This window comes from Cyrtonyx montezumae, unplaced genomic scaffold (genome assembly GCF_038088225.1).
Source record: "Cyrtonyx montezumae isolate F1298 unplaced genomic scaffold, pur_monq_1.0 scaffold_8, whole genome shotgun sequence".
NCBI classification, from domain to species: Eukaryota; Metazoa; Chordata; class Aves; order Galliformes; family Odontophoridae; genus Cyrtonyx; species Cyrtonyx montezumae.
In genome coordinates, this window is record NW_027072089.1 from 103,067,326 (window position 1) to 103,095,092 (window position 27,767).

At 40.2% G+C, this 27,767-nt stretch overlaps 2 protein-coding genes across 3 annotated transcripts; one reads left to right on the forward strand and one right to left on the reverse strand.

Moving 5' to 3' along the window:
• Positions 1-225: 225 nt before the first annotated feature.
• On the reverse strand, positions 226-6,638 carry METTL6 (methyltransferase 6, tRNA N3-cytidine). 2 transcript variants are annotated; one of them, XM_065753500.1, is made up of 6 exons: positions 6,564-6,638; positions 4,909-5,302; positions 4,125-4,259; positions 3,620-3,790; positions 2,188-2,329; positions 226-738 (listed from the first exon to the last, which is right to left on the reverse strand). In XM_065753500.1, the coding sequence occupies exons 2-6, from the start codon at positions 5,188-5,190 to the stop codon at positions 575-577; spliced, it is 894 nt and encodes a 297-aa protein (XP_065609572.1). In that variant the 5' UTR covers positions 5,191-5,302; positions 6,564-6,638; the 3' UTR covers positions 226-574. The 2 variants fall into 2 exon arrangements, with proteins under 2 accessions (XP_065609572.1, XP_065609573.1); XM_065753501.1 differs by lacking the exon at positions 6,564-6,638 and adding an exon at positions 6,339-6,358 and having other exon boundaries at positions 4,909-5,292.
• On the forward strand, positions 6,569-27,727 carry EAF1 (ELL associated factor 1). Its single transcript, XM_065753502.1, has 6 exons — positions 6,569-6,794; positions 10,017-10,111; positions 13,413-13,549; positions 16,253-16,419; positions 24,191-24,421; positions 26,046-27,727. Exons 1-6 carry the CDS (start codon positions 6,692-6,694, stop codon positions 26,090-26,092), a joined length of 780 nt encoding a protein of 259 aa, XP_065609574.1. The 5' UTR covers positions 6,569-6,691; the 3' UTR covers positions 26,093-27,727.
• The last annotated feature ends 40 nt before the right edge of the window (positions 27,728-27,767 follow it).

Sequence of the window (27,767 nt, forward strand, 5' to 3'; positions counted from 1 at the left end):
CTTTAACGATTTCCTTCGAGCACAAAATTAGGAACGTATTTTAAATAAACATACATAAACATATCCAAATGCTGAGCACATTGAAAAGATCAAAACACTGAAGCAACTTAAAAAATAACTCTCACTCAGTCCATTTCATCTTGTACCTGATAAATTCTTGAAAAAAAAAATACTCAAAAGTCCTGCAAAAGAAGATGAAATACATTAAGAAGCCAATCATGAACAGAAGTGATAGAAAAAGAATGCTTATTTAAAAATAGCTTTTAATAAAAATGGAAATAACAACAATTGTGTCAGTTACTAATAAGAACTAGAACCTAAAATTAAACATATTTAAATCTATTTCATCTGATATTCCAACAGTGCTGCAGAGAATTTACTTTAAAAACAGGAATACAAGTACTCATTAGGTTTCCTGCTCTGCAAAACCGTCACACACTTTAATTAGAATTAGCATTAACATTTGTATTTCATAGCTGAGGATGAAAACCAACAAGAGAATACAGTCGTTTATGGTTTACCAAATAGGTGAGCACCCATAAGTAAACACTATGTACTATCACTGATGCTATTGCTAGTCAGCAAGAACGTATGTCTTACTGAATGGCTTTTGAAATTTGCTTTGAAGAAAAACTCTTGGAACACGCAAGTCTTCTTTCCTATTCACAGTTTCTCGATGCACATATTCATTGACCACTTCCTCATATCCCTCTGCCCTGAAGAGCTGAGACAGGAACTCTAGAAGAGAAAGAAAAATATTAAACAAAAAATTGTGTTTCTGCTGTTTTTAAAACACTAGCCAATGTTTTTACAATCTAACGTTCTAATGTGTTAGGGTATGAAAAACCACACCTTTAGATTTTAGTGCCTGTAGATTTCAAGCTGCTCCGTGCAAGCAGACTACTGCACTTGTACTGAATAAAATCAGTATAGGAGTCTTTTGGAAACACTGACTTAAGCAGAACAGCCCACAAAACTGTGACTTAACTGTTTTTTTCTAGACCTTCACACACCACTGCTCAGTAGAAAAAGGAACAAAATGGCAAAGTGGTTCTAGCGGTACCCAGTCTGCATTAAGTCAAACTGAAGGCATTTCTCAAAAACAAAAGACCTCCACTCAAAGCCTATCTCTATTTGGGATGGCAGAAGTGCCTCATAGACAAGGTGATCTATGCAACAGAGAGGGTTGCCTATACTACTGACTTGTCATGTTAGCTACAACCCAATATCCTTCTTTTCCCATCTTTTGCTTCATTTATTTCAGGTACAATTCTTCTGGAAATTTAAGCCATACTAAACTTGTGCTACTCAGTAGAAAACAAAGGCACACTCTCTTCTTCAGTACACAGGTGAATAATGGGCTTGATAATATTGCTGATCATGAGACTTAGGAGCCCCAGCACTACAAGAGGTGATGTGTTGAGAAGGGGAAAAGAGACTATCCACTTCAGCAGTAATGCAGTTTTATGTCAACCTAAACCCAACAGGAAGCCACATGGACTTGCCGTAAACAGTGTGTGTACATTTAAAATAGGGAACCCCCATTAATGAAATACTAATAAACAGCACTTCCTTGTGCATCAATTGAAATTTCATATGAGTAAACTGAATGTATCCCATGAAACAGAATTAGAAACATGTATTCCTTCCCAAATTCAACATTATTTCAAACAGTGGAAGAATGAATTCATTGTCATGGAACATCAGCGTTGTTAACTGAGGCCAGATACATTACAAACAGGCATTGTTCAAATAATTCTACAAGCTTCTCAGCCCTTCAGTCATGTTTCTGCTCTACAAATTATACACTTCATTGGCAGACTTCACCTTCCACACCAGGAATAACTTCAACATAAGTGCTTCACAAATATTTTTTATTGAATTTTTACTGAATTTTGTTCTTTTTGCCTTATGCGACAGATCTGAATAAAATCTAGCAAATTTAGAAAGCACTGCTCTTGTTACATGACAGAATATACATGAAGCTTGTAAATAAGTAACAGCTCCAAAAAGTCCTGCCAATCCTATAAACAATCTCCCATAAACAGCAACAGAAAGATATGGCAAATGAAGCACACCACCAATTGACAGTCACCTGTGCAAAAAAAACAACAAATTTCTGTGGGCATGTTAGCAATTCTCTGAATCAAAGTTAAGCTGAAGACCACAGAAAAGAAAGCATCTTACCTGCAGTAAAAAAATATGATCTTGTCCCATCTTGTCTAACATAGAAGTTTTCTCCAAGTTTGCTGCCAGATTTAAACCTGAGCATCGCATGATCATACAGTCCGTAGTCTCTGAACAAGACACACTTGCCTGGTTTTAATATCTGTCATGTGAAACATATAAGCTTTAATAAGATAGATGGATTTATGTATATATGTTTACATTTGCATGTAACTAAGACAAAGTATCCTAATACACTCCATACACAAGCAATATATATTTTGAATTCACTCCCAAAGTGGATTGCTACCTTTTAAAAGAATTCTTCCCCAAGAACACCACAATATGAATTGTCTTTAGATACCCATTTGGATACTGAACAATTGAATAAGCTTTTTGCAACACTCTTCAAACACAGAGGAAAGAATAACCTATACAGTGCAACAATAAAAATGAAGTCCTAACAGGGCACTTTATTTGCTGGCTAGTGTACTGCCTAGCACAGAAAACCACAATTATTCTAATGTAAGAAGGAAAAGGTGCAATATAAGAAAAAAAAAAGTGACAATTTTAGGAAAATGGGTTGCAGGTTAGGTGCTTGGGTTTTTTTCTTTAAAGTCCTCTTTGATAAAGGAGTCAAGCTGTAAAGAGATCAATATTTAGAAATGTGCAATCACAGCCCTTTCTGACTTGTGATATTTGATGCACGCAACCTTTCTACCTCAGCGATACCAGCTGTATTTGTTGGAGGAGAAAATGAATATTTGCAACTTGCAAATTTGTACAGAAACCTACAAGTGAGTTAAATGAGCCAGACATTTCCCCAGTGAAAACAGTAATTAGCCTTTTCAGGTACACGAGCTATGAACCAATCTCAACTTCAGAAAACAGCAGGAGGTACATGAAAAAAAAAATTGAGTAATTCTTTTTTTTTACTACTGATAATAAAATGAGCCCAAACACACATGTACATTTATATAAAAAATATGCATGTTGACCATGCCACTCAACAATCAATGTATGACTCAAGATCATCTTAGGAATATAAAATCGTTTGAATTGTGCTTGTTTTGAACTGCCCTGTAGATGGGCCTATCTTTGCCTATCAGCCAACCCAGGGCGTTGAATCTCTCTAGATTAATGATAATCTCTGGGCACTCCATTTCCAGGTCAAGTGGGTTTAGTATTAACAATAACATTCTAACTGCAAGTCACTCTGTATTCTGGAAGTCAGTTACGGTTTGCTCTCACCTATACCTCATCACCAGACATTTCAGCTACCCATGAACATTATTTGTACCACACAACCTGAAAGTCAAACTCACAGCTTTGAGATACCATTTTGTTGTGTTCGTAACATATGTTAGACCAGGATCCAGAATAAAATCATACTTTCAAGCTAAAGAGAATACAAGAGCTTTAAAGGCTGTAAAATAAAGTGTTAAAGAATTACCTTGTAAATGTTCTTCAAGACAAGATGCATTTTGTCAGGATGAATGGCAGAAAGCACAAATATAAGGGTGACAACATCCACAGAATCTGCTGGTATATTTTCTAGAAGATCATCTTTGGTAAGATCACACTGGAACACTTTGCATCTTTCAGTATCATATAAGGCATTTTTCTGTGGGAATGAAAAGAGCATGCTTACACGGAAAATTAGCAGCATTGCATCAGAAAAAGCAAAGAACAAATACCAAGGGAAACTTCCATCCCAGAGAAATTTTGCTTGTACTTCATAGCCAGCAGAAACATGGGATCGCTCCCAAAAAAGAGTCTTCAAAGCATTCATTCATATATACGATTGCAATACTACAAGTTGACATGGAAAATGCGGGTCTTGAATAAACCTGTTCTACTCTTCTTATAAAAAGGCAAGGGAAGCCTGTCACCCCATCATTTGTAACTCTATACATTTCTAGGGACGTCCTAAAAGTAGTTCCAAATATCACACCAACCTTCACGTATTCAACAGCTCTAGGAGAGAAATCACAGGCATATGCAAAAATATTCACATCTTCTTCTAAGAGTGGAAACAAGCAGTTTCCAACCCCACAGCCCGCTTCCAAAATGGTCAGTTTCTGACCTACAAACTGAGGGGGAAGAAAGAAAAGAAGTACATCATTTTTGTTTTCCTTGTGATGTCAGCAGAGTCACTGTTCAATCAGTACATAAAAAGCAATGATCAAGTTAAACTACCATTGATTCAGAAATTAAAGCGGCCATCCACTGGATGACCCTGAAAGAAGAGGAATCTTGATTTTTGCAAAATTACACATCTTTTTAGAATGGCTTAATATTTCTTAATTAACTGAGGGGTAGATGACTAAACAGATATTGCACCATTTCTGTCTTGTCTCATTCATATATAAAGAACAACAGATGCATATAACTATTCCTCTTAACAATGTTTTGCAATCAGCCTGTAATTCTGTGTGCTTTTCCTTAAAGCTGTGTTTTGAAGTGCTCCTACTTTAAACATCACATCACAGAGATAAGCCATCTGTTTAGGGCACAGAACAAGTGTTCTAGATTTCATTCTCAGTATCCATGTGGGTCAACTTTAAATTGATCTGATGCATCTGACTCTGAGGTGGTATTTTTGATATTAAGAGGGACTGCACAGAGCACTGCACACATAACATCTTAGAGTTTCCAAATTCATGGTTTAATCAGAAGTGTCATCAAATCATTTGAAAACAACTGATCCCATCTGTTACAGAGGAAGTGCACAAAGCTCACCTCCCGACATGCTTTTAATTCTTGAAACTCTCTGGTTGTCCAGTGTCTGTCTTTGAAGAAGTTGGTGCTGTTTCTTTTGTAAAACAGATCCCAATTCCTCTGTGCCTCTTTTTCCAGTTTCAGCTGTTTGAAGTCAGACACCAAAATCTGATCTTTCGCCAGTCTCTCTGCCTCTTCTGGGCTAAGGATTCTTGTATTATGGCCTTTTGATTGGAAAGCACCATCTTCAGTAGATGTTGTTACTGTGTTTAAGCAATCTGCTGATGTGTTTTCACGGGACATCCTAGAACCTTCAAACAGATATGAATACCAAAGACTCGAGAGTGGCTTTCTTCTCTTCAGTGTACATTTCTATCATTTAACTTAGGTAAAATATCCAAAGACCTAAAAGCAACTGAAAAAAAAAATAAAACAGGAAAAGTTATAATGCATATTTATTAGGACTTTATGGTAATCTATCTTACATGGTAGACCACAAAGCCATCTGATTTTTCTTAATTTCAGAACTCTTCCATGCAAGCTAATACCATGTATGAAATTCCACTGATGTAAAAATTAAAAAGAGATACTTAAAAGAGTCTACAGGTCTAGTTTTTGCATTGTAGAAAGCCACCTTCCAGGAGAAAGATGGTGCAGCTATAAACTTTTTGCACTAAAACTGACTTAAAAGGAAAGCCTTTGTTCTTGTGAACTCCAGCAACCAACACCTAAGAAGAATGTAAGTGATAAACAGATGACAGTCCCATTCAAGATGGTAAAACAATCTGTACCTGTGTTAGCATTTTTCCTTCCTGTTTTCACCTCAGTGAGAAAAACATCAGCATTTATAGCACTGAGTCACTTGGGCAACAGAGCAAAACCAGTGTGGTGATGAGAATGCCAGCAGCCAGCCTGTGTCAGCACTCCTTCCCTGCTTCTCCCCATGTATACACACCCCTTTTAACCATCACTGTTTGGCTTTTGTTTTGTTTTGCTTTTCCCAAGAGTTAAGAAAAACGGAGCAATGAAAAGAGCTCTGTGTAGGCTGGGGAGGGACCCAGACCCTACCCCTGATCATAGACTCACAGAATAACTCGAGTTGGAAGAGACCCATGGGGATCATTGAGTCCAACTCCTGGTTGCACACAGGACCACCAAAAATCCAAAATCCAGTCCAAAAACGTTAAGCTAGCTTTAACCTCTGCCCTTGCTGCAAACATCCAGAGCCAGGATGGCACAGTGAATTAAATCCAGCACGGCGAGGGAAGCGCGGGCAACGCAAGTATGTCAGACATGAATGCAAGCAACCCTAGGCAGGAACTAGCATCCATTTTCCAACATGGAAGTGAGAACGGAGCAGCAGCGCCTAACTTAACGCAAAAAGAAAAAAGAATAGAACGCTTCGCTTAGGCATCGTCTGTGACACAAACACAGCCACAAAGGAAACGAACCACGCGCAAAGGAAACCAAGAGCTGTCAGAACCCAGTCCAGCCTGACAGCGCTCAGACCGCGCATCCTCCTTCCCCTCGCCTCGTCCCGGCGCCCGCCCGCGTTACCCCCGTGCTGCCCTGCCCTCCCGAGGGCGGAGAGCGCGGGGGACCCTCCCCCGGCCCCGCTCTCCCCCCCCCAGGGTCCGCGGCCCCGCTCGGTCCCGCGCCCCTCGTCTCGCACCCACCGCTGCCGTTGGCCCCGGAGCGCTTTCCCGGCTGCACTCGGCGCCCGGAAGGGCGCGGGGCGGCAGCGCGCACTGCGGGCGGAGGAGAGGAAGGGACCGGCCGGGACGGGACGGGCGGGTGCGGGGCCATGAATGGCTCGGCGAACCCGCTGCTGGACAAGGAGGAACACCCGCTGCAACTGGGCGAGAGCTTCGAGCGGCGGCCCAAGGCCTCCTTCCACACCATCCGCTGTGAGCACCGCCCTCCCTTCCCCTCCCGCTTGGCCGCGTCTTTCCTGCCGCCCCTCCCGCGGACGAGCCCCCTGCCCTCCTCCCGTCCTTCGCGGTTCCCCGCCGTGCTCCCGGGGCTCCCTCCCCGCCGTCGCCCTTCCCTCGCTGCGGCTGTGCCTCCCGCCGGCACTCCCCACCTTTCTCCCTTCTCTCCTCTGCTCCCCCCCCCCCCCCCCCCCCCGGCAGTAGGGTGATGCTGGCTTGGTTGAAGGCTCTCTGAAGTTTCCCTTGGATCCAGCGTGAGTGGACGGCTTGCTGCTTGTGTCCCTGTATTCTCCCTAATGGCACCGCGGGCCCAGCTCGAGGAGCCGCAGCCAAAGAGACGGCAGTTTGAATTTAAAGTTCGAATGGAGGTGGTTGCTGCAGTGAGGAGGTGACATGTAAGCCCGCGACCCCTCCTCTGGTGATCTAGATAAGAAGTCACCTTCCTGGGAAGCAGGGAGAGATGGCTCAGGTGCGCAGTGTTGCCACATACGCGTTAGCTCTGAGGAATAGGAGAAATGTTGAGGCATGGTCTCGGGCACGAACAGAGCTTTAGAATAACTGAGACAGTCTGCCATTTCTGAAGCCACTGGAGGTTGTTCCAACTTTTCTTAGCGTTGGGCGTGTTTTGTTTCATGTTAAGGAGATGGTTTTGGAGAGGAGCTCATTGGATTTCTAGGGACAAGAAATTGCTATTTCATCTCCTATTCATCCCCAAGGAACTGCTATTGCATCCTTGCTACCTACTGCGGGGTACCTGCTTTAGCAGAGAGTTGGACTTGTTCATCTCCAGAGGTCCCTTCTGACCCCTACAAGTCTGTGGCCTAAAATGAGTAGTTAATCACCAGCAGTAAATGAGAATAATGCTGAAGTTGTATTTCAGTTGCTTTGTTTTTGGGTAGGAAATTTGTGTGATTAATAATACGAGTCCTGGTCCTGGGTGTGCAGTCTCGTGGCTTTATTTGTGTACTGTGAGTGCGTAATTTCAGTGAGAACTGGAAGGACAACTGTCCAGGTTGAGCTGGTCCTCTAGAAGATGATCAGTGCTTGGAGCAAAGCCATTTCCCCAAACAGAAGTCTCTGTCTGCTTAAATTTTGCATGGTTCCCCCCTCTGATCATACGTAATTCACCATGTTGAAGAACACCATGCCGTACGTCTGGTGTATTTAGCTGTTTACTTGTACCACTGAATGCTTCTAGCCAGCTCTACCACACCAGCAAATCCCCATTTATAAATCAAAGTTTTAAAATAGCCCAGCCATCAAAGGAGTGAGGATGCCACTGTATAGTGCACGAATTAAACTCAAGCCATACCCAGATAGCGACGCAGTGTATTTCTAAAACATGAAGTGCTTTCATAATCAAGTTCTCAAGGGGTTGCAAAGCCAAAGCACTTCAAGCTACAACCGAAAGAGTGTGTTTTTATTTCAGAAGAGCTTTTTATGTGCTGTATTTTTAGTCAGTGACATTCAAGTGAAATCTCTCTTGATTTTCTGGCTATACCTTTTTTTTTTTTTTTTTCTCCCCTCCTAATTGTTGATCTTGAATGATCTGTCTGGGAACTGAGCATTATATCATTCCTGTAATCCTCTTCATGCAAACTGCAGTAAGAGGATTTTGCGGGCTGGATTTGCCTCTGCCTCCTTAAAATGCCTTATTGTTTTCTGTAATGTTTATGAAATCCTGTACTGAAAAACTGGGTTGGAAGAGACATCTAAAAATATTGGACTTTTGGAGGAAGGATTGGGTTTTACAGCTGGAGAGGCACACGTGCACTCCATCTACAGCAAATCTAGTCAAGCATGTGCACCTACTAAGCTTTCTGAATGAAAACAATTTGTTGCACGTTTGCTTGGAATAAGTGTATTTTACTGATACCTCTGAAAGGAGCATGATAGTGATATTTTTTCTTTCATTTAGCAACTGTGCCGTTGAAACTCTTGATCCCTTTTTGGCAAAGATGCCAGCTCATCTACAGCTGGTTTGTTTTATTTAGCAAGCCTGCACATAAAGTAGGTGGGAAACAATAGCTAGAAATAGATTGCGCAGATGAAAATGAAAGATGTGATTTGGTCTGGCAGTTAAGGCATGAGGATTAAGTCAAGTGTGCCTGATTCCGCTTGTTGTGCTGTCAAAGTGAAACTCAATTAGACATTAACATCCCCTTAATGAGAATTTATTACAAGCTGTTTTCTTTCCCTAGCAAATGTGGTTTTCATAGTGGAATTAAAAATTATTTTTTTCTAAGATATTAATGTCTTAACTAATGCAGTAATTAAAAGCCTTGGTTGTGAGTGTAACTGCATATCCATAGATTCTAGAATCGAATGGATGCCTGTTTGAAAGAAATAGCTATCTGATCTTATTTCATTTCATCTAAATCCTCTGTCATGGTGTTATATGTTTTTTATGGCTCATCGCCGTGACAGAAATACAGAGGGGAAAATACTTTGAAGTTGAGGGGAAAATACTTTGAAGTTAAAATGTTCTTAGTTTGAATAAATACACTAAACACAAGCACATTATTTGGAGGAGAAAGCATTCCATATAATGCAGCAGGAATTCTTTAAAGTGAGGCTTGTTTAGAGCTGCAGCAGTTCCTGACTTCAGTGATGGTCTCCATCTGCAGCAGCTTTGGCCTTGCATGGAGCCTAGGGAAAGAAATCAGCACCTCCTTTTTTTCCCCGTAGGTTGAAGTCAAGGTCTCCTCTCAAGTAGGGGTTGTGGAAGCAGGATGTCTGTTAGTAGTCAGAAATACCACTGAGATTAAATGATCTGCTCTCACTAAATTAGCCTTCGTTGCAGATGTTGCAGGAGTCATCAGGTTTGGAGGTGGCAGGAGCCACTCGGGACCCTAGGTCTGGAACCTGGTACTCCTGTGGGATGTTTGATACACTTTTATACCTGTGTGCGACATCAAACTTCAGGAGGAGCTTGCTTTTGGTCTTTCAGACACAGTCTGGTGATTTTCTTCCACTTTAAAAAGCAAATTTCAAAACTGTTGTCATCAGGTGGCCAGAGCTGTGAGCATTAAGCAGGTTGTACTGGTGTATTATTCCACCCTGGGTGCAAACTACCGTATATTTTAACATTTCCTATAACCACCATGAATGTGCAGTACCTTTCTGTAGAGGAGAATTCTAAAGGCTCCAAATTCTGAAGATTCCCAGAGACATAATTGCTATTGTTTTCCTCCTTAGATGATTTTAAACCAGCATCAATTGATACATCTTGTGAAGGGGAGATCCAAGTGGGTAAAGGAGATGATGTAACAATCACTTTGCCGCATATTCCGGTAAGTAACACTGTCTCTGGTATTGGGTGTATTCCTGTTGACTCTATAAGAAATGTGCAGTGTGGTTCCAGTCTGCCCTATGTGTTATTTTTACTGCAGTCTTCTGTAGAAACAGGTGGGCTCAGTATTTGAGCAGCTAGACTTGCAGGATGTTGTGCCAAGGAAAGGGCAGTATAATTGAGTCTGTGTTGAGGGTCTCACTTGTAGGGCTCAAGTTTGTTCTTTTGATTCCTTCCTTCTTAGTGTTACTTTTATAACAAGACGAATTCTTTTAGCTATAGCCCTCTACCTGATTTCCTTCAGTTTTTTGTGCTACATCTTAAGAAACAGAAGCAAAGTAACTGTGGTTACTTTAGTCAAGATGTGATGCTCAGAAGCCACAGCTAGGCCTGTAGGCTTGTTCATGTAAAACATGCACAGATGGTTCCCTGCCTTTAGCTTTATCAATGGAAGCAGGAGGGAGTTTTCTAGTGAGCAGCAATCAAGTAGTTTCTCATCCACTTCCTCCTCAAATTATGCCATAAATATCTACTGGGTGAGGATGATGGTCAAATAGTAACAAAACAAGTGTTCAAACTGTTTATAGATGCAGCTGCAATTGAAAGTTTAGAGGTGGTTGTCTTACCAAAACAACAGTGATGCTGGGACTGGATTTGTTTACTAGCTGAAGATAATGCTATGTGTCAAGCTAATAAACAAGAATTCACAGGTACAGGTCAGTTTGGTGGTTTTAGGGCAGCACCAGTCACTTTGGAGGCTACATCTGAGATCCTTGTGGGACTGTTTATTCTAGCACATTGGTATTTTTAATCAGTAGCTGATGGCACTGTGATAATTCCTGCTGAATAAGGCTTTAGCCTGCTTCCCCTGCTCCTGTTTTTTGTATGGCTTTGGTCACGTTTAGGAGTTTGCATGCTTTCATTTGTCTATAAAAGTGGTGAGCGCAGTAGTGCTATTTGGGAGCAGGCAATGATGTGATTAATAGCTGTGGTATTTATCTTTGATTGTCTGGGAACTGTGCTGTTCATTCAGCTTTTGTGTTGAACAACATCACTTGTAATGCCCCTTTCCAAATCTTTGCTCTGATGAATTTGATTGTGTTCCCATGTGTATGAATGGCTTTCAGCTTGTGGTGTGCTCCAGAGGGGCGGGACCTAACTGCACTAACTGCAGCCACGGTGTGTATGTTGTTCTATGGAGGCATTGCCTATGCTCCTTAGAAACACGGGATATAATGAAGAGGAGTGAAAAATTTTGAGATCATTTCACTCTCACAAGGTTTACTGAACTTCTTGGTTCCTGCTTTCCTTCTGAGTTGTGCATCAGCTGGATTCAGATTCTAGCTTGTTTTTTGAAATTGCCTGTTCTCTGAGGATGTCTCTGTTGATTTGTTTAGTGGAGTTGGTTTTGTGTCCCTTGACTGTTTGAGTAATTTGGAACGCTATTTCTACTTGTGGATTTAGCAGCTTTAATATTTGATAAACAGTCTTGGTTGGGGAAATGAAGAATTTCTGTTCTCAAGCGTGAGAGTTAAGCAGACAGCTCTGGCTAATGTTACCTGTTTCATCGACCTTCTTCTGTCCTGTAATCAGCAGGATCTGGAAACCCCATGATAGGGATGAGTTAGGTAGGGCTTCTATTTCTGCTCATTTTTTCAGCACAAATCAGTCTTCTGTGAGTTAAGAGGTTCCTGGATAGCAGAATGATGGCCAACAAACTTTGATCAGCTTTTGTTAAATTTCTTCTTTGTTTCCTGATTTATTTGTCAAAAGGTAGCAGGCTTTGACTTTCATAAATGTTATTTTCCTCACTTAAATGTAGGAATGATAAAAATGTAAAATGCTTTTGAAGATGAGACTTTCATGAGACTTTGATGTTTTCTGAATCATACCTGTACATCTTACAGTGTCTTTGTTGGAAATTATCATTTTCCACCCTTACTGTTCTGAAGCCATTTTAGATTGAAACATACTCTATTTATGAACAGTGTTTGGAACGGGAATTCATTATGAATTGATAACGTTTGGTTGTATGCTTTGGCACTCCAAATAAATTTTATTCCCAATTTTGTTTGCTTTCCTGCCATTAATGTGTGAAGATGCATGTGAATAAACATTTGTAACATTTCTCTTGTGTTGAATAGCTAGCTGAACCTTCCAGAGAAATATGAGGACTCATAGCTGAGAATGTATTTCTGTATGTCTTGTAATGTCCTGTTTTGTTGCGATCAGATGTGTACCCATGCTGCTGTTTGCAGGTAGACCATAACAGATTCTGCCTCCTGTAACCCTAAAGCAAGGAGGATGAGCCAGTTTGTGTTTGAATAAACCAAAGCAGAGCAAAATCTCAGCAGTATCTGTTAGCCAGTGTGGAAGGCCATGTGAATTTGTCTTTATTTCTTCTAGGTCTAAGCTGTTAGATTTGTGTGGCTTTATGTAGTGTTGTGTGGGTTTCTGGAAGGAGTCAAAAATAATGCATTAGTTTATGAAAATATAATCTGGTGTAATTACTTAGCATCCACGTGCTAATCTGAGTTTGAAGAAGGCAGCTGTTCCTATGTAGTTTGTGACAGTTGCTTGTAATCCATCATGAAAATATTGCCATTTATTTTTAAAACTCAGTAGAATAAATATAAAGCACTTTAAATTGTTTTCAATTGTCTGTATATTTCTTTAGGTCATAGTTCTACTACTTGAATAGAATGAATCTCTCATTCAAAGCCAAGATTTCTAGAACAGAAATATCTGGTGTTCGTCAGAGCCACCTATTTATGTTCAGTTATGTTACCATTTTGGGAAAGAGAAATGTAAATAATGGTGCATGGGAACTGTTGAATCGTGGCCTGAACCACTGATTGATCACCAGAGGTGAGCACAGTGGGAACACTGGTGAAGGCAATGCACCTGTGTGACAGGAAGAGGTGGAGTCTGACTCCACCTCTCCCAGACCCCATTTAGAGGCTGACCATTGCTGGGGAAGTAATCTTTCTGTACATTATATTGACTACAATACCATTTGGCATTATTCATTCTGTTAACCATACAAATGGCAACTATGGAGAAGGTGTTTTTTGTCACTGTAGAGACGCATAAAATGATGAAAGGCATATTGCTATGAGGAAGCTGGTTGTACTGCATTAACTGTATTTTTCCCTTTTCATGAACAAGTATTTTCTATAGGAGCTGACCATTAACTGCTTAGTCTCCCAATCTGAAGAAATACATTCATTTGTGTTAGCGTTTATAAACTTTTGGATAGGGTAATATAACCAAACAAAAATGTGCTCTTTCTTTGATACCAGGGTTCAACTCCTCCAATGACTGTTTTTAAAGGAAATAAAAGGCCGTATCAGAAGGACTGTGTGCTTATTATCAATCATGACACCGGGGAGTATGTTCTGGAAAAACTCAGTAGCAGCATTCAAGTCAAGAAAACAAGGTAAAGCTGGTGACTGGTCTGAGTTAAGAGGGTGAATTCTTGCTGAAATTTCCTGCTGAGACAGTGTCTTTCAAACCTGGTCTCGATTATCTTTTATTTTTGAATAGTATTTGCTTACTAAACCTTATCAGCTTTATGCAGCCTATTATCTTGCCTAAAAATGCAAGTACCTGTTGGGAGCATGATTCCAAGAGTAAAGAATTTGTAAATTCTCCACTGCTGAAGGGACATAATTATAGTTTGCAGTGAAGCATCTCTGATGATTTGGAACTTTGGAAGCTGGCTGAAAGATGGAATGTGTTTCAGGATTCTCTGGTTGGTTGAAACAGATGATGAAAATACTAGGCTGTCAAAAGGACTGTTGGGCTTTATGGGCTTGTTCCCTACAGCTTCTGTGGGAGTCACGATACTTTAATAATACACTAGTAAGGTACAAGAAATGCTTATCACTGTATTGGATCAGTGGCATACTGAGTGGAGCAAAAGTCCAAAGCTACAACTTAAGAGGGAAAAAAACCCAAAAAACTGAAGAAATAATGGTTGTGAGATTTTGCCTGGAATTGCTAAGGCCAGAAATCTCTCTGACCCAATATTCAGTCTTGCTGCACAGATGCTACAAAGTGAGCAGCTGGAACGTTTTGGTAACCTTGCTGTTTTGTAAGTGCCTGAAACCTTTGGATTGTGTTCTTTCAGCACCACTGGACAGCAGGATATTAAGATCTAAAAGCAACTCTTAAACAATTCTGCAAGTATGATACTTTCTCTTAAAGAAAAAAACACTTTACTGCACTCTAAAGCTTTTAGCTGCCATAAGTAATAGGAATGTGGGTTGCAGCTTGTTAGGAATAGGATGGAAGATTTCCAAAAAACACCTTGAGTTAAAGGTAAATGGATGATAATGCTCCTCTGAGTCAGTAATGTAAACTCATGCATGTGTCACTCAGACTTGTCCAGTGGATAGGAAATCTTATATATGAGATTTGGATTCCCAGCAATTCAAATCCTGTTGACTTTGTCCAGATGAACCTTAAGTCAGAGAGGAGCCAAAGGAGTACCAGGAGGGCTTGTGTTCAGTGTGCTGTTTAGGATGCACTGAGTTTTGGCTCTGTCAGGGTTTTAACATTTTGGCTTTTCTTCAACAGAGGCAGGGTAGGAAAAAAAAGTTGGGGACCTATGTTTTGAGGAATTATGATTTTCAAAGTCATTCAGTATTCTGTCTCAGAAGTGGCTTTTTTTTTTTTTTTTTTCATGGCTACTTTGATTTTAACAACCTGTGGACACTCACTGGGAGCAGAGTTTTTAGGGCTAATATCCTGATTACATTCCTAGAGGAGTAATTGCGTTTTGTGTACATACGGTCTTCTGTAGTTCCAAGAATATAATACTGGAAACGGCCTTTTGCTTTTACCTCTCTCATGAAACAGTAAGTGTGTCCCCAGATCATGGAATAAATCACTAAATCATAGAATGGTTGGGTCCCTTCTAACCCATAATGCTCACCTGCCATGGGTAGGACTGCCACCCACCAGGCTGCCCAGGGCTCTATCCAGCCTGGCATTGAGCCCCTCCAGGGATAGGGCATCCATAACTTCTCATGGGCCTCACCATCCTCTGAAAATTTCTCATGAATGTCTATGTAAAATGTATTGATGTGATATGTGAAGGCTGTATTTCAGTGAGGAAGGGGTGGCTCTGTGCCTGTTTTTTGTGGTCACATCAGTGATTCACTGTAGCACACTGATTCTTTAATCAACACTGAACACAGTGAGTCAGATACCTGAAGGTTTAGGTGAAGTTTCAGTAAGTTCCACATGAGCTAGTTTAGCTTGTTTCTGGGTGGGATTATCTCGCAGGCACAAAATGTCACATTACTGAGCTGGGACCCTATTGAACCAAAATTGAGCTCTTGTTATTCAGGTAAACTGTTTCCATGCTAAGCTACATAGAGACATATTCCCAAAGGTTTTGTTGCTTTGTGATAAACACACCACATACTTAGACCTCGTTTCGGTGCCTCACAGAGGGACCTGAATTTGTTTTGTTTTTCTTCCAAGGGTATTGGCTGTTCTGTAGTCTGAATAATATTGCTGATTCAAAAAAGGAAATAACACCTGATTGGGATTGAATAGCTAAGCATGGCATTATCCTATATACAATTTCCCACTAAGGAAACATACTAAACTGTTTTTCTTAAGGGATAATAGCAGACGAATGAAAAATGGGAAATAAATGTCGGCATGCTGTATTTATCAGCAAAACAGATTGCTCCAGTCAGGTTGATGTCTGAGAGAGTTCACTTTGAAACTGTACAGTCACAAGTGAGAAAAGCATTTCTTTTGCTATGATAATGTTAAGCAGAGCTTTGTTATGAGTGATTTTTTTTAATTAATATAGTTGTTTTAAATTAGTGTGATTGCTAGTGCTTTTCTAAAATTACAAATATTGATTGCTAAATGAAAACCTTTATTATTCTTCAGCTAGTGAATTTGGCACCACTGAAACACATCTGGGTTTGAAAATGCATTTTTTAAGGATGTTGCAGCGTGTATATTTGCTGCTGAAAGCATGTGTTACTACAGAAACCTGTCACTCACTGCTCAGCTTAATGAAATGATGCTGTTCAAAGGAAGTCACACATGGATTAGCACAAAGATGTTGAAAAAGCTGAACACAGATGCACAATGTCTCTGGTTATTGTTTCAGAGCAGAGGGCAGCAGTAAGATCCAAGCCCGAATAGAACAACAGTCTGCCCGAGCATCTCAACCTCCTCCACAGTTCAGAGCTCCAACCAAGCCAGCAACTGGACCTAAGACTTCTCCTTTGAAAGATAATCCTTCACCTGAGCCTCAACTGGATGACATTAAGAGAGGTAAAGAAGGGTGTGTAACTTCCTGGGCTTGGATTGTCTTTCTTCTTTATAATAAAAACTATGGCATGTTAGTAATGTTTGGGTATTATAAGCTGATTCTTGACCATTGGTTTGTTGTCTCTATATCCCATCTTAAAGTGGATTATTTATTCTCTTTCGCCACCGTGTAGGTATTTATACTGCAAGGTTTTTTTTTTTGCATGAGAGAGCTTCCTCCTTGTAAATAATTCTCTCTCTTCCAAACTGTTTCTCTGATCTGGAAAGTCAACAAAATAAGTGTGAATTCAGAAGGTAGAAGTTACTGCAGCTGAATGCTAGACAGGCTGAATGAATGTCTTAGGCAACAGCAACAACAATTGCTGATCCAAGGTCTACTAAGGTGATCAAGTGACTTGAAAAAATAGTTATCCCTTTGTAGAGCAAGGTTGGGACCATTTACCAGGGGGATGGAAAGGCTCAGTGACTGTGTCCCCATTACAGGAACTCTTTGCCACGTCAGGCAGTGCTATTAGGGGAGGGATGAGGGAGAGAACAAACAAGCCTACTGCTTGCATTGCCATGACTCCTCTGTAGCTTTTATCACACCTGCCATATAGCTGCTGTACTTACCCTTCAAGTAAGTATCCTGATGCATTTCAAGGGATTATTGCTTCAACTGAGCTTACGCAGTGTTTTCTCTGTTTTTCACTGTGGGCAGGGCTCACTTTCTTTGCCTAAGTCCTTCCTCTCATGCTGGTGTTATTTCGCTGCAGTTAATACTGACAGAATGAGGAAGATCTTAAATATAGATTTTATTTGGTTCTCTTGGGCATCAGACACAATTATATTAATTTAGGGCTGTTCTTTTGACTAGTATTTTCTCTCTGGATCTCTTCCCTTATCCCATGTAGCTACTTCTACCTTTAGATTTAGCCTCACTTAATTTCCGAGCCTGTATGTTAATTACTTACTGGGGATTTTTTTTTTCTTTTCAGTTCTTGATAATAAGTAGGTGTCACTTTTATAGCTAAGCTGTTTGTGTAGGTGCTGACTGGTCTCAGTCTTTCACAGCAGTAGTGTTTTCAATACCTGGATGCTAGTCAGAAGACAGAATCAAGTCTGAGAGTCTATTAGCTACCGTTCCCTTAGCTGCAGTGCCATTTTTATTCCCCATTTAATAGGTAAGGAGGAAGATATCAGGTTATATATAAATTTTAAAAACTGAATCATTTGTAAATTTTAAGTGTCTTTATTTATGATGTATAAGATACTTAACCATGGGGACACACTTCTGCACATATACAGCAATTTGTAAAGGTCATGTTCTTACAGCAGAATAATTATATTTGTTGTGACATCTGTTCTGCAAATAACATTTTTCTAGCAGTGTAAAAATGTCTCATAATTTAGAACCATTCTGGTTTTTTTTGTTTTTGCCAAATGATTGTCTTCTATTGAAAAGTACCTCCAAACAAATAATCTGTTGAATTTGGTTTCCAAAATCAAGCTGAAGAACACCTGACATATACAAAAAATAGGATGCTGAATCGGCGTTTCATACAGAGAGTCTTTAAGGCTGAAGAGAAAGAGAGCAAATTCCTGGTCAGTTTGCTCTTTTTCTAAGCATTTCTCAACTTTTCAGCACTTAGTATCACTTCCACCATTGATTATCTAGAACATGGGTGTCCAGCTTGCCTGGGCCACATTACATGAAGAGGAACAATCTTGGGCTGTGTATAAAATACACATAAAGTTATATAATATATAAGTAACAAAACTTTTATTTTTATATATTTATATTAAAACAAAAAAGGGCAACAAAAACGTAAAACTAGTAGGATATTCTGCCTTGGTTTTGTGAAACTAATACATCAACGTCTGGCTTAATAACAGTGGTTGCAATTCTCAGTGAGTTCTCAATGTGTCCACCAGAGATTTTTGATCTAATTTTACTCTTCCCGAGCTTCATCCTTGAAAATAGTTGTTCACAAATGTATGTACAGCCAAAAATCAATAATGTGAAAAAGGTGTGATTATGAGGTGAGGAGTATTTCTCTCCGGTCAGATAGAACTTACAAAAGTCTACAAAAGAGACAGGATACAATTTTGTCTTTGACTGGTTGCAACTCTATATATTTCACTTGTAAAAATTTGCAGGTAATGAATTTATGTTGACTGAAAATGCAGTTGCAAATACACACACACACACAAGATTATTTTTGCAATCTTGAAACCTGTTTTCAAATTCCTTTATCAAAACCAAAAGCACAGCTACATATTTTTCAATGTTCACAGGACTGTATTTAGCCAATATATCAAAATGCATAAAATTATTTGCCATCACTTGAGCTTGTCATAACTTAAGTCTCATTTGGGGTGCTGCTATGGTTTGAAAAATAGAGCAGATAAGTTGGTTTTCACCTTGAAGACACGTGTTTAACTCATTAAAATGAGTGGTCAAATTCACAAAAAAAGAACAAATTGCAAACTGTTTTATATCTTTTGTGAACTTTTTGAAACAATGAAAATTACAAAATTCATCAGCACAGCTTGAGTATTCTGGGTATTTCTTCCAAAGTGAACATGTTAACTTATTAAATTACGTTACAAAACAACACAAGCCCAGGTTTAGTAATTAAATAAGAAAACTTAGGCGTCTGCTTAGTAAAACACATCTTCACAGGCACGTGCAGGTGGGTTGAAATACTATGGGCAATGACTGTGTTATGCCAAGTGGCATACACTTGTAATGTGCAATATGTACAGGGTTCATGTTGACTCTGTGTTTGAGGCAATGAGAGAGGCAGAGTTAGCCCTGCTCTGCACCCTGTGCAGTGTTCCATTGTTGCCTACTCAGTCTGTGCTTGAGCTACGTGCAGTCAAAATTGTGTGAAGTATCTCTAAAAATCAGATAATAATGTTAGAAGCTTACGATCTTATAGAGCCTCATTACTGGCTGTTCCAGGCCACAAGCAGCCTGCAGGTTGGGCACACCTGATCTAGTGCATCAGTGTTGCTAAACCATCTATTTAATGAGAAAGTACTTGGGAAAGGTAGGGCTAAAGTGATTCCACTGTATAATGAAAACAATTAAAAGAACCTAAATGTAGAAGCTGTAAATAGTCTTCAGTCCTTTAATGTGAATTTTTATGGCCAAAGACTTTCAATTTTTGAAGAGATTCTGTTCTTTCCATTCAAGCAGTAGCTTTCCCTGTAGTTGAATTAGCTCCTGTGTGTGAAACAAAACACATAAGGCAGAAATTCTATGTTTCTTCTTCAGTGGACACAGCACAGAACTTAAAATCCTCACAGGAGGTCACTGAAAACATCTCTGTGGGACTATGTCTGTCCCTTCTCCCAGTATGCCCTACTCAAGGGTGTGGTAAGACACGCAGCGCTAGTGATGTTCAACAGTAGTTTTAAGCCAAGCTTGGTGTAGTTTTTTGCTTACCTTCACTATCCTCAGCTGTGCAGTCCTTCAGCTCCCATTACAAATGAACAGGGAAATGGACTTCCAGGTCAGTCAGTCCTTGCATCCATCCCATTACGCAGCTGTCCAAATAGCAGTGCTTGAGGACAGAGCACACGGGAGTTAAACCAATCCTTTCCTGCCAGCAGAGAGGCTTTTGGGAGGCTTTCTCTAGGTTCCTGCACTAGGTGAGTTTTGCTGTGCAAGCTTTTATCTTGCCTTCCTGCCTGAAAGGAGGAACAGAGAGGGTAAGAGCTTATTGTTTTGAATACGTGGCTACTTATGATCAAATATCATTAAGCAGTGAATGTTTGCAAAGGTGCACCATGATAGTCATTTATGTACATTAAATTACTGGCATTTATGAGACATATTTGACCACAACAGAAATGTTTTTAATAATATTAACATAATTAAAGCATGCATTAACTGAAAAAAAAAAACAAAAAACCACACATAAATGTATATCTGGTTCGGAAAGTATGATTCAGTGCTTAAAAATCTGAGCAGATACTGTTTATTTAAAAGGCAGCTGTTGCCATGTATTATGCCACAGAACAGTATTTGTTTCTCAAGGACTTCTCGACCAAAATTGTTGCACTTCACTGTGAAGTACTGCCTCTTCTAGCTGCCATCTCTGCATATTCAAAATGTCAATGTCAAGTTGATTTCTCTCCAGCTTGCATACCATTATTAACAGTGAATATTCTGCTATGAACGTACGGCCTTATTCTCCCTAATGCTGAATGACACTATTCCCAAAGGCTCGAGGTATTCTTGCAGCCCGAGTTTAAGGCTTTAGTTAAAAATCCTGTATAGCCTATAGGATTTGAGTGAAGAGGAAAGAACCTTTAGCTGTGATTACTGGAAGAGATTAGGGCATTTGTTATAAAATGCACAAAGAGCCCTGCTGAGAAGGGCTGTTGAATGATTTTTTTTTTTTGCATGGACTGCAAGATAAAACAGTAAGCCATTTTCTTTTCCTGAAACCTACAGCTGTAATGCTAGAGATGCATAAGATTCCCCTAGCAATGTCAGCCTTTTCAGATGATGTAGACTCAATTAAGGCTAATGTTCAGAAGTATACTGTATGAAATGCTTCCTTAAAGCTAACTGCTGCACATCATAACTCTTGTCATCTTTTAAGCCTTGAAGGCTCATCAGCATGAGGAGCTTGATCTTGAGGCGGAAAAAATGGTCTAGAAAAGGTCTGACTTTTTCATTGTTCAGCTTAGTGTATAGGTACACGTATATACACACGCAGGTATTCTAATTGGAGGCACCACAAGGAAGCATTTAGCTGAAGGGTCAGTACCTGTAGCTGCACTAAGCATGACAGGCAAATCGAAAAATGCAAAATCTGACATTTTTAAAAAGGTTTTGATGTCATCATTGGCTCAGCCACATTAATGTAAACCATTACTTTTTTCTCATCTACCCAGAGATAAGACACTTAGAATTCTACATTCAAAGAACTAAGAGACAGAGTTCCTGAAAGGAAGTACAACAGCCTCTGTGAGGCAAATGTTGATTAGAAAATGGCTTTGAGCTGAGTTTCCACCCCTAACCACTGTCACTGATAACACCCTTACCTTTGCAGTCCTTACCCCTCATGGTGTTGGTGATGTTACGATTTTCCTGTGTGTGTTTGGGATGGTGCACCTTACTGCTTCTCCCAAGAGGTCATCTCTTTCCCTCCTTGTATTCAGAGCTTTCATGTGGGCTTTTCCTGGTCTCTTCCTCCCTAGCAGAAACCCCCATCTACTGCTACTCATCTCTAGGTTAGCTAGGTTTATCTTATTTTCCCAACCGTCAGCCTGCATCACCTCCCTCCTTCAGTTTTCTCCTCACCTACCATAGTGAGTTCAAACTTCTTGTTAAGACTTCTTTTTTCTTCTCTAGACTCTGGAGTGCACTTCTTGTTGCAAATTTTCCCTTTCACCACCTGTGTCTCTTGGACTACTTCACCATCCTTTTCTGTTGTTTATTTTCCCACTATTTTGTATGCTGCTTTCTGGATTGGTATGTTCTTTTCACATGTGCATACCAGGACACTCCTTTTTGGCCACAGACTCTGCCTCATAAGTGTATGTGTGTAATTCTCATTCATCCTTCTACACACCTGTAGACTCTTCTTGCCTCCTTGCAAACTGCAGTGTGTATGTGATTGCGCCTGCTATGATCCAGAATAGTCTTGCAATATGTTATCAACATTGTAACTTAGAGCTGACAACTCTTATCATTATTAAAAGTATGTATCAAGAAATTTTGTATCAAGAAGGCAGGGAAAAAAAGTATTTAAAGAAGTGCTTTTATTCCTGTTTTCTTCTCCCCTATGACTTTCTCAGCCTCCAACACAGAGAACATTTATCATTTGAAATCTTAAATAAGAGAAGGTAAGAACAGTGACTTACCAGTGCTAGTTTCTACCTGTATCAGACTCCAGCCATGAAATGGATTTTTAAAGCTTGTAAGACTGTTGGGAAGGACTGAGGAAGAAAGTCATTACAGTAGGAAATAAAAGCTTCTGTTGACCTAATCACGTATTTTTCTTCCCTCTTCCAATGGTCTCTCATGCTACATCTTAAAGATGAAGAAGTAAGTTTTGCTTGGCATACTAATAAACCACAAAAAACACTGTTGGTCGAGTCAGGGATCTAGCCTCAGGAAAAAGGTTTGAGGAACAACCCCATTATCACTAAATACCCAGCTGGAGTTAGTAATACAGTTGTTCTCTTTCAATGTGCCTTCCTCATCTCTAATTCAATATAGATGTAGCATTTGAAATTGAGCTCTGAACTTCGAAATTGAAAATTACCAGCTTCAAAACTGGCAACAGAAAAGTTAATTTCTGAAACCAATACCTGCTGAGCTAGGTGAACTCCTGCCAGCAAATAATGTGCAGACTGAAAACTTAGCTGTTACTGTAAAGTGTTAAGTAGCCCAAGAAAAACAGGTCTTATTAAACAACAGAATCACGGAATTGTAGGGGTTGGAAGAGACCTCTAGAGATCATCAAAGAGTTCCATTTGCTCAGATTTACTCTTGGGTGGGCTGAAGATGATAAGAATTAAAACTCCCATTTTCACATGAAGGGAGGGACTCATTTTGTATGCTCTGGCTTTGCTGTATCAGGAAGGATGTCCCTAGCTGTGCTTCATCTCAGTCTGAGTAACTCACAGGACTCATCTAAGGTGAATTACTCCTAGTGTTGGTTCTCCATTTGTTGGGTAGACATAACTGTGCTTGTGTTGTTTCTTCTTTCATCCTTGTTTCTTTGAGTTCTCCAGGGCAAGCAGTGAGTTCTTACTTTGTGGGTGTAGAACTGGTAGCACAATGAGAGCCTAAATTTTGATTGTTTCTTATACCTTGAATAACATGTCTGAATATTGTTCCTTCCCAGAAACGTGCGTATGTGAAGTAAGTAGTTAGATACACAGCTTTGTGGAAATCCTCTAACATGGTTTAGGACACTTGTAATCACAACAAATTTAACAGTGTGGAATGCTTTGCAACTCATCTTAGTGGCTGCTCGGTAACTGGTTATTTAGCCAGCACCAACTGTCATAGTATTCCACTATTCCTTTGCAATGGTAACTGTAAAGTGAGCCGTGACTGACTTGAATAACTTCCCAGTTTCAGAGTAGTCCATTTCTCCTGACTACTCGTTAGCTCTGTAGCAGGCTAAAGTACTGTCACCACTCCCCAGCGTGTGAACGTTCTCATCTGTTCTAGTCTGTCCCACTGCTAAATTATCTGATGTCATTTATCTGTTTCACAAGTTTTTTTAAAATGAGCTGTATGACTTTGTGCTGGAGCTGTTTCATACACTGTCTTAAGTCAAGGCAGTTTCTGTTGTGCTCATATGCCTGTTTTCCCCCTCTCTCTCTGCATTTAACAAAAGCCTACATGTAAATAGTGTCTAACAGAATTCAGATTCCTGCATGTTTAAATGCTTTTTTAAAAAATGGGCTTGTTGTTGGCCTGTAAAGCTCAATCAGAAAACGTGTTTAGTCTCTATATAAAGCACAACAATTTGTGGGAAAATAATGAAACAGGATGTGCTTTCATAAGTCTAAACTTTATAAATCATAATAACAGAAATGAGGATTTTATGGCACTGAACTTTTCTGTTCTTCAAATTCAGCTGGGTTGAAAAATGGTCAGGATGGTTTGGTCTTTCTTTCCCGACTCTCTCTTTCATATGAGCTATTCTGGTGTTATAAGTTGTACTTGACAAGAGTATTGCATTTTCATATTCTTTTCCAAAATTCCATGGGGCCTTATTCATGGTTCCAACCATATGAATGTCCTTTATTTCAGAGCTGAGAGCGGAGGTTGAAATTATTGAGCAGATGAGTAGCAGCAGTGGAAGCAGCTCGTCGGACTCAGAGAGCTCATCTGGAAGCGAAGATGAAAGCTCCAGCAGTGAGGGGGAAGAGCTAGCACGTGTTTCCCCTTCCCAGCCACCTCACCAGCAGTATAACAATAGGAATGCTGTTGCTAACGGCACCAGCAGGCCACAAGGAAGCAATCAGCTCATGAACACGCTACGTAAGTAAAGACTTCTGCCTTAGTACAGTGGGAAGCTGCTTGAGACCACTTATTTAGTAATCCTAGGGAGGTGTGCTGGCTGAAGCATGTGAACAGATTTTTTTTTTAAGAGAAGGACAAGATGTGTCTGAAGTTGTGGGAGATTGCTACAGTCTGATGTAAAGCCCGTGTGCATCAGTATGGTGGCCCCTGTTGAGCATGCTGAGCCTCATCAATTCAGGCCTCCAAGTGGAAAGAGTGGATGGCATAACATTAGTGCAGGTGGATATGGTGCACCAGAGGATGAGAATTATTTTAATGTGAAAACACAGATTAGGCTTTGTGCTGGATCGGGTTCGGTGCAGTTAAAATACTACATTTACAAGAAACCAAAACTTATTATTATATATATATATATATTTAATTTCTCCTGGGGCATGTTGGAGTACATCTCTTGGCATCCACACAAAGGAAACTAGTGGAGTTCAAATGCAGGTAAACATAAGGTTTCCAGCTTCAGAAGACAAATTCAGGTATCATACAGATGATATTGAAAAAGGCTTGCTGGAAAACTAGCAAAGCCAGTCAGTGTTTCTGCCAGTGGTGAATGCCTGAGGTGACGCTTGGGTGAAATCCAAAGTTCAGCAAAGTCAGCAGGACACTTTCCATGACCCTGTTTCTGGTTGTGAGCTGCTTCTTCCCTGCTTCTTTTGGGCCAAGGCTACAAAAACTGCATAGGTCATTGAATTTCCAGAAGTCTCTGACCCATGTAGGATTTGGGGGCTGTAGCTCCTTTTTTTTCTGCAGTGATTTCTGCCCTGATTAACATGACCTTGAGTATTCAAGTCACTGGTGACTGTAACTCAAATTTCCCCCAGAGTGAAAAAGAGATTAAGAAATCCAGGGTGTAGCTGTTGCATGGCTGCTCTGCAGAGGACTTGTTTGGGGCAGGGTCTTGGAAGAGCACCCAAAGGGCTGGGTTCAGTAACCCAGAACACAGGCATGATTACTGAACACTTTTACCCCATTACCTTCCCAGATTACAAGTGCTCTGCAAGACAGGCTCTATGACTTTGATCCACTTCCAGTCCTTCCTGTGTTGGATCTCTCTATGCACTTTGGAGGGCTGCCCTTGGCCTTCCTTCACCTTCACGCCCTGTATCAGCTGATTTCTGCCAGTGCCTTTCAGTTGCAATGGCTCTAATGTTATTTCTGGCTTACTGACGTGTAGAGGCCTTACACTGGCTACCCTATCAGCCTTAAAACAAAGAAGTTTATTTTAATAGGGTTAAGAAAGCCAGGGAATTCCTCAGTGCCTGGTCCCAGAGCTGTATACAGGAGCTTGGTGGGTGGAGGCTGTGGAATGCCTTCTGCAGCTGCTAGCAAGGGGAGTGCTGTCCTCACACTGGGGAGCAGATTAGGTGGCTCTGTTGGGCCTGAATCAGGCTATGTAAGGGCCCTGTGCAGTTCTTACTGCTCTTGGGCATAGGAAACAATTCCCTTAGACAGAGATGTCGTTTGCATTCGGTTCTTGTGCTTATTTAAATCTTCTAGCATACATGTGGCTGTACTCTGGTTTGATTGCAATTAAATGTGAGTTAATGCCTACCCACTTCTTGTGCTCTGTTGTTTTTGTTTCCCATAGGAAATGACTTGCAGTTGAGTGAATCTGGGAGTGACAGTGATGACTAGAGGCTGAGCTTTTCCTGCTTCTCTTATGTGTACATGAAGAACTAAATTACCTTCAAGTGATCATATCGCTTACAAAAGAGGATCTGGCACAGGAGTACTTCCATGTGTGGAATTTTAATAGAAGGAATGTGTAACTCTGTAAAATACCAGATGTTGAGGGCTGTTTTAATTTGCAAATTGAGTGTATATTTTGTGTATATTCTTATTCTTTAAAAGCTTTACGTAAGTATGTACAGTGGGTGAGACAGCATATGCCCCTATGTTCTTATCTGTTCATCATTTGTAAGCTTAATGTGTAACTTTATCATGTCATCTGAAAATTTCTTGTTTGTAGAAGATACGCAGTCCATAGTGGAAGATATTCATCCCATTGTGTCTTTGTTGGGGGGCTTTTGTAATATAGGGTGAGCATGAGCCAACAGTGAGTTTAAAAATACCCAACCATGCAGGACCTGGAGTGTGCACTGAAATGGGACTGTTATAAATTAAGCTTCAACACTAAGTTGATTTATTTGATTTGGGACTTCTCCAGTGTTTTTTTATTGCTATTTATGATTGATGTAATGGACATACTTTTCAATAGTTGGAAAGGAGAAATCATAAAACCATGTTCATCACAAATCTTGCTGCACCAGTGCCTTATAAGCAGATCTTTACGTGGAGCTTCCTGCCACCTCTCGTATAGGGAGCAATACTGAAACCTCTTCAGATTGCTTTTACAAAGAAGAGCTATGTTTCACATACAGGCCAACTGTACTCTAAGGGCAGTTACTCTAGCAAGATACAGGATACACGTCAGTCACCTGAGCACATCCAAGTAAGAACCAGATCAGCATTTTCTCATGCAACTGAAGCATCTAATTTAATTCAGACATTCAGTCTTAGAAATATATAGGAGCATGATTGCCAATGAAACTGTGATGTCACAAATAGGAGATGATGGACTTGGTGAAATGGTAAGACCCAGAGCCTTGTTTGCAGTTTCCTAAAGGATGCAGGAGGAGGAGATGGCTAAACAACCGTGAACTGCACAAGTCTCTCTCCCACCACAGTTGTGCAGGAAGACTTTAGTCCATACTATTTGTTGGACGGGATCTCCGTGCTGGGCAGAATTACACAGAACAATAAATATTTGCCTACGATGAAATTCACCCCTGTTTAAAGGGGTTTAAAGGGTGCTCAGCTGGATTATCATTAACTTCTTGCTCCAATGGAAACGACTTCTAGGGCAGCCTCTTAATTTTGAGCACAAGGCTAACTTTTTATACCCCAAATTCAAGAGATACAGGCTGAGGGACACTGCGGTTGTGGTGTAATCCAGTCAGAACTTAAACTGGACTGGATGCCTCTCCATTCTTAAATGTCTGCTTTGCACTGCTCTTGTCTGTCTAATAGTTTGTGTTGTAACTCCTGTTTGTTTACTGAACTCTTTTTTTTTTAAGGTATTGAAGAGCAGGGTGTCATTGGAAGGGAGATTTTATCAAATGGTTTATTTTTTTGCATTCGATAACATATTTAGGCATATTTTTGCATTCTTGTATATAATGTTTAAAAATAATTGTTTTTTAAAGTGTTTTATGATGTGGGTACATATTTTAACATACAATTATGAAATATACTTGATGCAAAGCTGCAGCTGATGTGTTTTGCTTCATGGGTTTTTTTTTTTCTGCTG

Bases quoted from the DNA above. Each gene is read 5' to 3' on its own strand.
- EAF1 (XM_065753502.1), top strand. From the start codon at position 6,692: ATGAATGGCTCGGCGAACCCGCTGCTGGACAAGGAGGAACACCCGCTG. The intron at 6,795-10,016 runs GTGAGCACCGCC...TTTCCTCCTTAG, and splicing joins CTCCTTCCACACCATCCGCT to ATGATTTTAAACCAGCATCA. The intron at 13,550-16,252 runs GTAAAGCTGGTG...TTATTGTTTCAG, and splicing joins ATTCAAGTCAAGAAAACAAG to AGCAGAGGGCAGCAGTAAGA.
- METTL6 (XM_065753500.1), bottom strand. From the start codon at position 5,190: ATGTCCCGTGAAAACACATCAGCAGATTGCTTAAACACAGTAACAACA. The intron at 3,791-4,124 runs GTTGGTGTGATA...TCATTCCCACAG, and splicing joins GAGCTGTTGAATACGTGAAG to AAAAATGCCTTATATGATAC. The intron at 2,330-3,619 runs GTAATTCTTTAA...TTCACATGACAG, and splicing joins TCTTGAAGAACATTTACAAG to ATATTAAAACCAGGCAAGTG.